Source organism: Marmota flaviventris, chromosome 1 (assembly GCF_047511675.1).
Source record: "Marmota flaviventris isolate mMarFla1 chromosome 1, mMarFla1.hap1, whole genome shotgun sequence".
NCBI classification, from domain to species: domain Eukaryota; kingdom Metazoa; phylum Chordata; class Mammalia; order Rodentia; family Sciuridae; genus Marmota; species Marmota flaviventris.
Window position 1 is genome coordinate 203259783 of NC_092498.1, and position 13034 is coordinate 203272816.

General features: G+C 53.8%; 1 protein-coding gene across 3 annotated transcripts; it reads right to left on the reverse strand.

Moving 5' to 3' along the window:
* Positions 1-7721: 7721 nt before the first annotated feature.
* On the reverse strand, positions 7722-12522 carry Myl3 (myosin light chain 3). Of its 3 annotated transcripts, XM_027932521.2 has the most exons (6): positions 12388-12522; positions 10020-10047; positions 9759-9908; positions 8953-9126; positions 7853-7930; positions 7722-7750 (listed from the first exon to the last, which is right to left on the reverse strand). In XM_027932521.2, exons 1-6 carry the CDS (start codon positions 12520-12522, stop codon positions 7722-7724), a joined length of 594 nt encoding a protein of 197 aa, XP_027788322.1. The 3 variants fall into 3 exon arrangements, with proteins under 3 accessions (XP_027788322.1, XP_071465644.1, XP_071465634.1); XM_071609543.1 differs by lacking the exons at positions 10020-10047; positions 12388-12522 and adding an exon at positions 11086-11101; XM_071609533.1 differs by lacking the exons at positions 10020-10047; positions 12388-12522 and having other exon boundaries at positions 7853-7915; positions 9759-9891.
* Between the last annotated feature and the right edge of the window lie 512 nt (positions 12523-13034).

Sequence of the window (13034 nt, forward strand, 5' to 3'; positions counted from 1 at the left end):
GTTGGTCACCCTTCTCCTCTTTCTGGCCTCTTGGGGCCAGAGTCAGCACCAGGGTCAGATGTCAACACAGGTTTGCGACAGCATGGGCTCCTTCACCAGTGCAGATGGAGAGCTGAGAGGGGGTCTTTGAGAATTGAGGGCAGGCCCTGGGGTGGGGTCAGATGGCCCAGAACCCCCAGCTCCCAGCAGTTCAACTGAGGACCCTGTTTCTCATTAGGAGCCTCTCTGCTTCCCCCATCCCACACCCCAACATGAAACGTGCCTCCCTGTACTTAATTCATTACACCAGCCGAGTGGGAGGCCCAGAGGGGGGGGGGTATTTTTTCCCCTGAGCTCAGACATTCCTTGCTTTATTATTCTCCACATTTCAAAGCAGCTGTCACCTCCCCCAACCGCCCCCAGCCCAAAGCTCAGAGTCCAGAAGGGGCCTCTCCTGGGCCCATAACACCAGAATCTCCAACACCTCTGGTCTAGCCCAGCAGGAAAACTGAGGCCAGAGATGGAGGGGGTCTCAACCCACAGGGACCCCCCCCCCCCGACAGTCTTCACTTGAATTTATCCCCACCCTGATATGGCCTCACTCACCCTCCTATCACATGCCTCCCTTGCTTCTATTCACCCCACTCTGCTCCACTTTCCACACAGGGGAACTCAGTGGCCCTGTATGATACACAGCCAACCCTTGCTTCCCTCTCCTGGAGTGGATACTAGGGCAATTCTCAGGGTCTGTGTACTGCTCTGGGACCTAGTACACTGAGCCCCCAATGAGTCAGTAGTCTTACAAAGGGCAAGGTCCATTCTGGAGCAAAGGATCACCCTAAAAATGGCAGGGCTGGAGAAAGCTAGTGGATCATCAAAAAGCCAGGTGAATGAAAAACAGTTCTAGGGTCTCAGTTGCAGAGAACTGGGGAGGCCCTAGCTGGGATGTTTCAACTATGCCAGAGAATTGTCTATATACAGCTGCCTCAACAGGGGATGAGATCTCTGTTGCTAGGGGCATTCAAGCAAGCAGCAACTTGGCCAAACTGGCCCTGGAAAAGAGGCTGGTACAGGTGTCTGTGGCCCCTTCCTGCCCAACTTTTAGGTCAAAGTCTGGAGCTGGCAGACACCATACCCCCTCCAGATACACAGAATTGGGGGTTCCTTCTCACTCATTCAGGGGCAGCTGGATACCTCTGGAAACATAGACAAAGGCACACAGAAGACCTAGGAGTTCAGTCAAGGTATTTTCCCACTGGCTCACAGTATCCTGACACCTGGCAGAGGACCGAGAATGTAATAAATGTGTGACCATCATGTCCTGATAAATTTAGTGGGTCTGACCGGGAGCCTATTTAGAGATTTGGAAGTAGAGGCAGCCTTCAGGGGAAGCTAGGAGAGGGACTGTGACCCAAAGGGCCACAGAAGCAGGAGCCCAGATGGGGCAGGCAGACTGGGGATGCTAAGTCTAGTGGTCACTCTTGATGCAACACTCTGAGACCATCTTGCCCCAGCAACCCTACAGCCAGCCATCTCCACCTAGGAATGGGGCTTAATGACAGCATTACCATGTGCCCAGGAAAGTAAGAGTCACTCTATGATGTGGCCCTGGAGGGTTCTTGGAGTCCATAGCCACTGTGGGGGCCCAGGGCCTGCCCACACCTCTACTCTCCAGAAGGATCCCCAGGAACTCCCTTATCATGAGGAAGTCACCCTCTAGGGGATGTCCCTAAGAGGGAGCAGCCACCAGCTGACCCTCAGCTGACCCTGAGAATAGAGCTGTCCCAGCCTAGAGCCATGGTAACTGGTCATGTCACCCTCTTGGAGGCTCCCAGCCCCTCCACTCAGCTGCGCCATGTAGCATGTTGGTCTGAGCATCCTCCTCCTCTCCCTGGTCTAGAAAACACCGAACATTTGCCTTCCTGTCACAGCAGCCACCAACCCGTCCCCCGTCTTACAACTAGGGATAAGAGGTCGCTGCTGCTGACTTCCCCACCTCCAGCTATAGGTCCCAGAGGTGGAAACAGTCATGGGCATTCATCAGTTCAAGGACACTCAGAATCTCAGGGTCCCAATACTCTTTTGAAGGAAGCTGAGGCATCTTTTCCTGTGTGCCATGCCCCACACATCCCCGACCATACCTGCAACCTGCAGGAGTTCACCTTCACTGCCCTGCCCAGTCCCTGCCTCCAACTGATAAGACTAGGCCTCTGGTAAAGCACAGTCAGGCCCTGATGGCTACATTATCGATGGAGGATGGATGGATGGATGGATGGATGGATGGACAGATGGATGGATGGTGGGTAGGTAGATTGATTCCACTTTGGCCCTAAAATGGATCTGCCCCAGTTGAGGGTCTCTATCGAATTTCCTCAAAATGTAAAGACTGACTTGTAAGGTTTTGTTTTGCCAAGTAAAGACTTAGAAAACAGTAGCTGCCAGCTACCATCATCATTGTTTTGTTAACAAAAGGATATTCTTGAGACAAAAAAAAAAAAAGTGCAGGGGAGGTAGTATATGATCTTGGAAGAAAGACAGGCCTTGATACATAAAACTGAGCTTCCTGGAAAACACACAGCATACGACTTTTTTCTCTCATGAAAACTTTCTCAGGTATTGCGATAGGTTGGACCCTGAAGCTGGGGGACACCAAGTGCTTCCATTTTCCACCAGAGCCAAGAACCCCTTCTGCAGCCTTTCTGGATGGGAGTGGACTCTCTCCCTGCACAACCCCCCTCCAGACAAGGTGCTCACAACTTCTTCCCACTGGTTCAGGACATGGATGGGGATGTCATTCTGGAGCACCTTTAAAGAGCTTCTGAGCCTTTCATGGGACAGAGGGAAAGAGACAAGGATTGGGGTGACATGGCAGAGGAACTAAGGGGAAGTTTCAGAGCCAGGGCACAGGAGTAATGAGCAAAAGCGGGCACTTGTGTTCAGCTGCACGAAGGTATGAAGATCAAGAAGTTGACCAGAGCTGAGCTTTCCCAGGAGACACCATCTCTGCCTTCTCTGGATCCCAGTTTCCAGCTGCCCCCTCCCCAGCCCCATCCGCCCTCCAGAAAGGGACCAACTCACCCATTCTCACAGAGGTCTAAGTAGATATGTGAGGTACCTGGACCTGTAGACCAGAGAAGGAGAGAGTTTGAAAGACAAGGTGGAACCTCAGACTCCCCCAGCCAGGCTGGGGAGGAGGGGGCAGGCAGGGGGCCTGTGTGACATTCCAGGCCCTTCTCTGTCCAAGAGGGAGGCCCTGGGCCCTGGATGCTAAGACTGGAGGGGGGCCTGCTGGGCGGTCGGGCCTGGGGGAACCCTGTGTGCACAGACACACACACTCCACATTCCAGTAGTGCTCCGTCAGCGTTTGGGCAAACCAGGATTGTGTGGCTTTGGGAGGGCGGAGAACAAATAACCCCCAAATTTGGGAGAGGGCGGAACTGGGGCTGGTTGGAAGGGACTTAGGAGAAGCCTAGGGAGCCACTTCTGTGCCGGGTCATGGGTTCAAGGCCTGGTTCTCCTACTATTCTCTGAGGTGACTGGGTCAGCATTCCTGAGGGTTGTGACTCTCTTCCCAGGCAGGCTCATCCTTACCCCTCCCCACATTCCCTGCCACCACCCAAGACCTCAGGATCAACAGTACAGCACAACAGATGTGCCCCCAAGCACCCCCTAATGTCTGCAGCACGAGGGGCTGTGTATCAAATTCCTTGGGCCCCTCTTCCCCCCTCCCCAGTTTCATACATTCCTCTGTCTGGACCCTTTTCCTCCACACCCTGATCTCATTTAAGGCCTTCAGCTTTCTGTCAGCCCCTCTGCTGCCGAGTGCTTTGGGTCCTATAGTCCAATTTCTCACACCTGCAGTCTGATTTTTTTTTTCTTTCTTGAAACCTAGTAAAAAAATTTTTATCCAATGTCCAACTACTTCAAGACCCCACCAGATTTTATTCTGTTTCAGCCTGAGTTTCTGGCTTTCCTATACCACCCCCGTCCATACGATCTAATCCATGTCCCCCTGGTGACCTCAGAGTCCCTGGAGATGGTGTCTGGAAGAACACAGGATGTTGGAAGGCTGCCAAGAGCGATGGGTGGCCATACAGGACATCAGAGCAGCAGAGGAATGATTTGTTCTGGATCTGTCACAGGGCCCAGCTCCCACAATATTTTTGTCTTTTGAGTTTAAGTTCCAGACCCCAAACCTCTGCCCTAAAAAAACGTTCTGAGGATCTACTGCAATATCTGTTCCCCACGATGTCACTGGACCTTCTAAGGTTCTGCAATGTCAGAGGGACTGTGGAACCCTGTCTGGGGTTCTGAGGCTTAACTCTGCCCTCAGTCGATCGCCCTCAGCCTCCTAAGGATTGGAGAGGCAGGCGGCTATTCTCGCCACCATAGAGCGAGCTCAGAGATTAGGTCCAGGCCAGATGAGCAAAGTGAGGCAGAGACCTCAGATCAGACCTCAGCCTCATGGGGCATATGACCTGGCACTTGAGCCCTGGAGGGGACCACGCTGGGAGGACAAACCCTTTACCCCTTCCTATCGCGTTCCACCAGCAGCGGGGCCACAGGCTGGACCACCCTGCTTGAGGGGGGAGCTGGGACCTGTGTTTATGCAACTGTGGGGAGGCCACAGCCTGGCTGGCAGTGCCGCCCGCCCAGCACCAGGGCTGACTCAGCAGAGACCCCCAGCACGGACACACTTAGACAAGCCCGCAGACCCACAGACACGCTCACTCATGCACACACAGCGGCAAACACACAGGTACAGATGCACAGACAAATGGGCACAAGTGCACCTACACACTCACAGACACACACACATACAAGGTGTGAACACAAGCTCATTCACAGTCACGGACACACATGCATGCTTGTAGATGGGCACATGCAGACACCCAAGAACACAGAAATGCATGTAATCTCCCTGGTCAGGCGTATCGGGGATGCTGAGCAAGGAGGAGGCTCACCTGTGCAGCTGAGTGCCATCTCAGGTGAGCCTGCCGGGGAAGAGCTGCCTCCCTGTCCACCTGGCTCAAATACCCACAGCCAATGACCCAAGTTTAGGAATGACACGTGGTCAGTACAGCCACATAGAACACGTAAAGGGCCCCAGGGGGGCAATGTGGCTGTGGCAGGGACAGAGACACATTCTAAGTAGAGCTGTGTCTCAAAAAGTGGGACCACACAGCATGAGCCAGGGCTCATCAAACACAGTTGTCCTGGTCCTGCCCCCACCAGTCACCTCCATCCTGTCCCCTCCTCATCTATATAAGACTGGGGAAGGCACAGAGTACGAGGGACCTCTAGGATGCTCCCTTCCACTACCAAGCCAAGGTGAGTGAGCTGATAGCTCCCAGGAATAGGGAAGTCTGCAAGATGGGGAGATCTTTGGAGTTAGGCAGGCATTCTTGACTGAGCAGGACACATGTGCCCTGGGATCTGAGATAGATGTGAACTTGAAGGTTCTTGCCTAGTGATGACTTGGAGCACCCCTACAATCCCTGCTCAGGACTTCCGCTCACAGACAGCATCCCCAGAAAGAAAATTCTGGGACAACCCAAATCCCACCCATGCTGTAGCATGTGTCAGAATTCTTCCTCTTTAAGGCTGAATACTATTCCATCACACATATATGCTACATTTTGCTTATCTATTCATCCACTGGTAGACATTAAGTTGTTTCCATCTTTTGGCTATTGTGAATAACACTACTATGAACATCAGTGTACAAATACCTATTCAAGACCCTATTTTCAATTATTTGGGATATATACTCAGAAGTGGAATTACTGTGTCATATGGTCACTCTATTTTTTATCCTTCGGAGGACCTACCATGCTCTTCCATGGTTGCTGCACCATCTTGCATTCTTACCAACAGTGCACAAGGGCTCCAGTTTCTCCACATCCTCACCAACACTTGAAATTTTCTACTGTTGTTGTTATTGTTGTTTTTATAGCCACCAACCTAATGGGTGGGAAGCGGCATCTCCAATAGTTTTTGTTTGTTTCTTGGTTGGTGGATTGGTACCAGGGACTGATCCCAGAGATACTCTACCACTGAGCCACATTCCCAGCCCTTTTCCATTATTATTATTTTTTTTTTTTTTTAGAGAATTTTTCAATATTTATTTTCTAGTTTTCGGTAGACACAACATCTTCGTTTGTATGTGGTGCTGAGGATCGAACCCGGGCCGCACGCATGCCAGGCGAGCGCGCTACCGCTTGAGCCACATCCCCAGCCCCTCCATTATTTTATTTAGAGACAGGATCTTTTTTTTTTTAAAGAGAGAGAGAGAGAGAGAGAGAGAGAGAGAGAGAGAATTTTAATATTTATTTATTTTTTAGTTTTCAGCGGAAAACATCTTTGTTTGTATGTGGTGCTGAGGATCGAACCCGGGCTGCAGGCATGCCTGGCGAGTGCGCTACCGCTTGAGCCACATCTCCAGCTCAAGAGAGAGGTTCTTGCTGAGTTGCTTAGGGCCTCACTAAGTTGCTGAGGCTGGCTTTGAACTCGCAATTCTCCTGCCTCAGCCTCCAGAGAGACTGGGATTACAGATATGCCCCTCCAAGCCCTGCGTCTCTTGTAGTTTGGATTCACCTTGCCCTCAACGATTACTAACACTGGGCAGTTTTGCATGTGTTTTTTGACCATTTATGTATCTTCTTTATAGGAATGTCATTCCAGCCTTTTGCTCAGTTTTTAATCAGGTTGTTTGGGTTTTTGTAGTTGTTGTTGATTTACAGGACTCCTTTTTAATTCCTCTCCTTTAATCTTTGTCCGACTATTACCTTTTCAGATAACCCCTGACCCCATGACCTCATTATGTCAACCACCTCCCAGCTTTCTCCCTCAGGCTCCGGGTGTGCTGAGAGGATAAAAGCAGGAAGTTAGAGCCTCCTGTGACACACTCACCCTCTGTATACACATTCTTCACACAAACTCAATCCTGACACACTCACATACACACAGACTTCCCACACCACCCTCAGGCAGCCCAGGGACAAAGTGAGCCCCTACCCTGCCACCCATTCCCGGTGTGACTCAGGCAAGGCCATTCCCTTGCCCACCTGTGACATGGGCAGCTCTGGGCCTGATTTTTTTAATTCCTGTTTTCTCAGACTCCCAGTGTCAGGCTCCCAGTGACAGCCTTGGGCTAGGGGCCTCAGCATGGCTGCCATCTCCAGAGGCGGGTGGGAGAGCAAGAGCAAAGGAAGGAGACTGGAACTCCTCTAGTTCAACCCTGAGCCCACCCCACTGTCCGTGGCCCATAGAACAGACCCAAGTCGATCAGAGGTCCACTGAGAGGAAAGAGGGTAGGAGGGATCAGGGAAGGAGAAGTTGGAGAAAGGAAGGAAAGGGGGGAGGGAAAAAGAAAGGAAAAGAAGAAAGAAGGAAAGGAGGAAGTCATTTATTTATAAGGCCCTGGATGGAGACAGAATGCAGTCACAATGAGCACAGCCCCAGGCAGAGATGACAACCGCGCAGAGAGGTCTGAGGGCTTGTGCGGGAGTCTTGGTCCACTCCCCTCCTTCCCACAGCTCCAGGCCACTGGTGTCAGCATCACGACGGGAGATGAGACATCCCAGCTCGCCCTCCCTGGGCTCCCTGACAACAAAGGCAGCCACAGGTTACAGAGGAGGGGCCCATGGAGGTGGCACTTGCCAACCGAGCGCGGAAGTTGCTGGAGTGGGGAGGGGCAGCCGGAGGTGTGGAAGGGAGCAGGGGTCTCACCTGTGGGAGGCTCAGCTGGCCATGATATGCTTCACAAATGCTGGAAAGGGGAAAGGGATTAACAGCTCAGCCCTGGGCAGCCAGGTGGAGCTGGGTCCTTGGGCTCCCCCTCCCAGAACACCCGCTGCCCTGCTGTGCCCACCTTCATAGTTGATGCAGCCATTGGAGTCCTCTTGCCCAGCCATCAATTTCTCCACCTCATCCTCTGTCAGCCTCTCCCCTGGGAGGGCGGGAAGCTGAGTTAGCATCTTCCGGAGGTGTGATGGGGGAGGAGGGGACTCACCGAATCCCCCTGGATGGTGGGTCTGCCTCTCTGGAATTCCCACAGCCAGCATTGCTCACAAGGCCACGGCTACCACCCCCACCTTTGAGGTCTGAGCACAAGTGACAAGTCAGAAGGGCAGGGCCTGGGGTGGGTCCCTGGTGACTTCTCCAAGTCCAGGCATCTTGGTGTATAAATGACCATGTATACTATCCTCTGTCCTCACTAGGCTGACAGGGGCTCCCTCTGTAAGAGAAGAGACCAGTCTCCCCCACACACACACCTTGAGGCTAATGGAAGAACTCATGGGGCAGAGCTGGACTTTGGGGGATGATTGTGAAGGGGACCAAGACACCAGACACCACCTACTGCTCCACAAACAAGTCCGGCATTTTCCTGACTCTACCAACTGCAGCTTCCCTGCCCCCCAGCCTCCCCTGGCACCTCCACCTTCCCATACACACACACACACACACACACACACACACACACACACACACACAATCCCAGACAACAGCACAGGACTGAACACAGCAAGCACTCAATAAATGTTTGCTGCAGAAAAAAAGTCAGTCTGAGGAGAAGGGGAGGGCCCCACCATCCAGGCACCTGATTTTGAGGGTGAGTGGAGATGCACAGGACCCACAGAGGCCCCAGAGGATGCCCCGCACAGTCCACCCAGGAAGCAGACATGTGACCTTGACCTTCTTGGCCATTTAGAACATTGAACACCAGAACCAAGTTGACCCCGCTGACCTCCAGCCCTGCCCTGTCCCCAGAGCTCTTCCCATCTCCCTTCAGTTCTGTGAGTGGCACCAACATGCATTCCATATTCCCTGCCTAAATGGCATTTCTGTCACCTGCCACTGAGAGACCTTGACTGTGTGACTATCTCCATTTCACAGATGAGATGTGGGCCCAGCAGACGCCAAACTCAGGATGCCCCTGGAGAAGGAGCCAGGTGGGGAAGCTGCCCTCACCCAGTGTGGCCAGCACGTGGCGGAGCTCGGCACCCATGACAGTGCCGTTGCCCTCCTTGTCGAAGACCCGCAGCCCCTCCACGAAGTCCTCATATGTGCCCGTGTCCTTATTCTTGGATATGTGCTGGAGCATGGGCAGGAACGTTTCAAAATCCATCATCTTGTTATTAAGTTCTGCAGAGAGATGAGCCCAAGTCCCCGGTTAGAGGGATGGGATGGGCACATCCTTCCCTTGTGCCTTTTAATGAGAAGCCATCACCTTTTACATAGTTCCCAAAGCATCTACACTAGTTTGCCATTTACAAAGCATGTCACCACCACAAGGCACTTTACAGTCTACTGAGAAACGCAGTTTGTACATCCTTTGCTGTTCACAGGATAGTTTGCTGCCCTGCACAATCACAGTGGGCTCTGTCCTTTGTTAAAGTCATTTTCTTATGGACCTCACCCTCCCCACTATCTGTGTTGGGTCAGCGACATCTGGGCCAATCAGAGGCCTTCCCTGGACCTGTGATGAAGGCCTGGGTTTCATTCTTCCTGGGAACGAAGTAAGCAACCTAGGTGGTCAGTCCCCAGTGACCAGGATGCCTGGCCAGCCAACATGGGGCCAGATGGTCCAGGAAACCATCCTGCTTGTCGCCCTGCCAACACAGCCCCACATCCAGCCACCACGTCCTCATCTGAATGATGGGAGGAATGACAGGGCAGGGCAGGGAGGTTCACTGCAGCCCCACCCACTGGTGGCAACCCACCCTACAGAATCCCCTGGGACTAGCATTGTGGGGCTCCTGGACAGGGTGCACTACCTTCTTGTTTTGGCTTCCCCAGGACACGGAGCACTTCAGCTTGTGTGGGGTTCTGGCCCAGCGCCCGCAGGACATCCCCACACTGCCCGTAAGTGATCTTCATCTCACCCTTGGGTGTGCGGTCAAACAGCATGAAGGCTTCCTTGAACTCTGCAGGAGAGGGCAGTGAGCTGTGGGCTCTTCAAGGGGAGCCCACCCCACTCCCCCGCACCACTGCGGGACCCTCATACCAGGGAGCCCTTGGCTCAAGAGCCTGCTCACCTTCAATCTGCTCCGGCGTGAACTCGATCTGAAAAGAGGCCCCAAAGACTCAATTCCTGGCTCATGGGGTGGAGCCAGGCCTCCTCCTGGTCACTCCTGACCAGCCCAGGCCCCAGGCCCTTTCTGTTCTAGCTTTCCCCTATTCTAACATCCTAGCCTCTACCACCCAAGACCTCTTGTTGTCTACCTTGACGTCCACCTACCTCCCACCCCCTCCCTTGCTGTCCCATATGAAGGCCTTGGGTCTGTGGGTACCAGATCCTGATGCCTGGTGGGCCATAGCTAGAGGGTGACAGTAGGGGGTTTTCCTAGCATCCCAAGGCCTCAGCCCACTGTGGGCCTTACCTGGTACCCTGGTTCTAGACAAATGTGCCTAAAGCCCACAGGTCTGACCAGGCTGGCTTTGCCTGGGGTCCTGTGGGCAAGACGATCAACATGAATGACATGGAAGTTTGGGGAAACTAAATGGTAAAAGTGAGGCTGCAGGCCAGAGGCACAGTGTGTCAACGTGGAATTCACATGTGTGTGTCTGCATGTGTCTACTCCTTGCAGAGTCCCCTGGGTCCCTCAAGGCTGAGTGCTGTCATTCACAGGGCCCCACCTATACCTGTGTCACATGTCCTGTCTGTGGGCCTCAAGGAGGCTCTCCGACTTCAGTACAGCCTGCGGCCAGGGCTGTGATGCCGAGTATTTGCTGAAGCCACTTTGAGGCCACCCTGAGGTCAGGAGGCCTCCTGGGACCCAGTGTCCCCCTCCTCACCTGATACCAGATCTATTTTTATCACTGCAGTCACTCTCCCCAAAGTCAAGGTCACATCAGGGAAAGGAGCTTGGGGGAAGGGGACATGACTGGCACCTCTCTCACTGCCACTCCCTCAGAGCCCCACCAACCTCCATAGTGCATGCCAGTGCCGAGGGACACCCTGTCCCTTCCACCCTGCATGGTTGTCCCTCCTGGTTTTTGTCTCAACTCAGTGTTGGAAAGAACAATTTGTCACTCCTGAGAGCTCTCTCCACAAGGAAACCTGGTACAATTCGTTTCCCTGGCAAAGGCTGTGCCCTTCACCAGCCAGCTGGGTTGAGGAGAAGGGGGACACATGAGGGACCTCATCATCACCACCTCTCAGAGCCTGGTGAGACTGGACAATTTTACCATGGGTCCCCAGGTGCTCAGAGCCTCACCAGGGGGCCTGCAGGATGCAAGCCTGGGCCCTGCAGGTGGCAGGGGGACAGTAGATAACTGAGGGGTGCCTGTGCACTAAACAGCTCCCAGAAGTCCCTGAAAAGGGGGCTTATCATCCCGTTTCACAGTCGAGGAAACCAAACCTCTGCGTAGGAAAGGAGCTTATCTCCTAAGGCGTAGCCGACTTTGGGTTTGAGCCTGTGTCTGCAGGGACAGAGGGTGGTGTCTCTGGGCAGGCTCATGGCCAGGAGGAGGATCTGTACAGATGAGGGCAGATCTTGCTGAACATGCAGGAATGGGGAGGGCCCCTCAGGAGGCAGCTGGGGCAGCAGTGGCTGCTGGCCAGCCAAGAACGGAGAGCAGGCAGGACGCCGCGCGTGCTGCTATGCAGATGCCACAGGTGGGAGTCATGGTTCGTCCTCCAAGTTTAGACTCTGGGAGAGACTTCCCAGCCAGGAAGGGCTCCTGGGGCCACTGATCCGAGCTCCACAATCAGCTTCCTGCATGATTTATTCAGTCTGTGCCTTGATTTCCCCACCTTCAAGCTGAGGCCCAAGAGGGCTCCATCAGCTCTGGGCTCAGAAGTCTTGATAGCGGGGCTGGGGTTGTAGCTTAGTGGCCGAGCACTTGCCTCGCATGCATGAGGCACTGGGTTCGATCCTCAGTACCACATAAAATAAATAAATAAAACAAAGATATAAAAAAGAAGAAGAAGTCTTGATAGGGGTGATCCTGGACAGAGTCCTCACTAGCCATCGCTCTCCATTCCGTCCACCCTAGGGGGCTTGGCATGGACTTGGGACACCCCAGCCAGACAAGGAAGACCCCCACCCCCGTCTGGCTCTAGGATTTGAGGGCTGAAGAGGATTAGTTGGCACCAAGGTTCCCCAAGGAGTTTCTAGAACCACTGAAAAGGTGTTTCTTTCAAACCCCAGGCCAGACTCCATTCTTAGAGTGCCCAGGTTCTCAGTAGCACCAGGGAAGTCCTACATGATATCGCCCATTTCTCCTGCTGTCACCCTCCCAATACCTGAAGCAGGCAGGGCTTGTCCAACCTCGGCATAGACATTCCCAGCTTCCGCTCAGTGCTCACTTCCGGAGCTTGGCCTGACCCTGGAGTAGATCCACTGTGGGATCTACTCATCTCCTCAGCCCCTCCTACCTCAACCCAGTACCCACACCCACCTTGATCTTGGAGGCATCGAATTCAACCTCCTTGGGGCGCTCGGGCTCGGGTGCAGGTGCAGGTGCGGGAGCTGCAGCTGCTTTAGGGGCTGCCTTGGCATCATCCTTCTTGGGCTCTGGCTTTTTGGGGGCCATGGGAGCTGCAAGCACAGAGAGGGACGTGAGAGAAGAATGCAGAGAGCAGGGTAGGTGAGCGTCCTGTGCCCAGGCCTTTATCCTGCGGTGGACACCTCATGACCCCAGCCCCACCCCCGCCATGCACAATAGGGACAGGGCCATAAAAGGACATTGGCTCAGCTCAGGGGCTATTTTGGGGCCTGGAGAGGGCATTGTTCAGGCCCAGAAAGGGTGGGGGGAAAGGGAGGGCTCTCATTCCTCCCAATCACCTGTTGGGGAGAGGGAGGGTGAGTGGGGGCAGTCGGATGCCACTGCTCAGCACAGGCTTATGCACACCACCAGGGCCCTGCTGCCCCTCAGCAGGTCAATAAATTGAACAGGTGTAGAAAGTTGGATGGTGCATGCTGAGTACTGTTGGGGGCGGGAAGCCTGGGTTACCCAAGGACACCTCTGGAGTTAACTTCCCATCTGGGCAGGGAATCCCCTGTGTCAGTGTGTCTGTCTCTGTGTAGGGGAAGGGGAGGCCAGGA

Coding starts and splice junctions, on each gene's coding strand:
- Myl3 (XM_027932521.2), bottom strand. CDS start 12,522: ATGGCCCCCAAAAAGCCAGAGCCCAAGAAGGATGATGCCAAGGCAGCC. Junction 10,048..12,387: donor TCGATGCCTCCAAGATCAAG/GTGGGTGTGGGT, acceptor GCCTCTTTTCAG/ATCGAGTTCACGCCGGAGCA. Junction 7,931..8,952: donor CCACGTGCTGGCCACACTGG/GTGAGGGCAGCT, acceptor CCGCCCTCCCAG/GGGAGAGGCTGACAGAGGAT.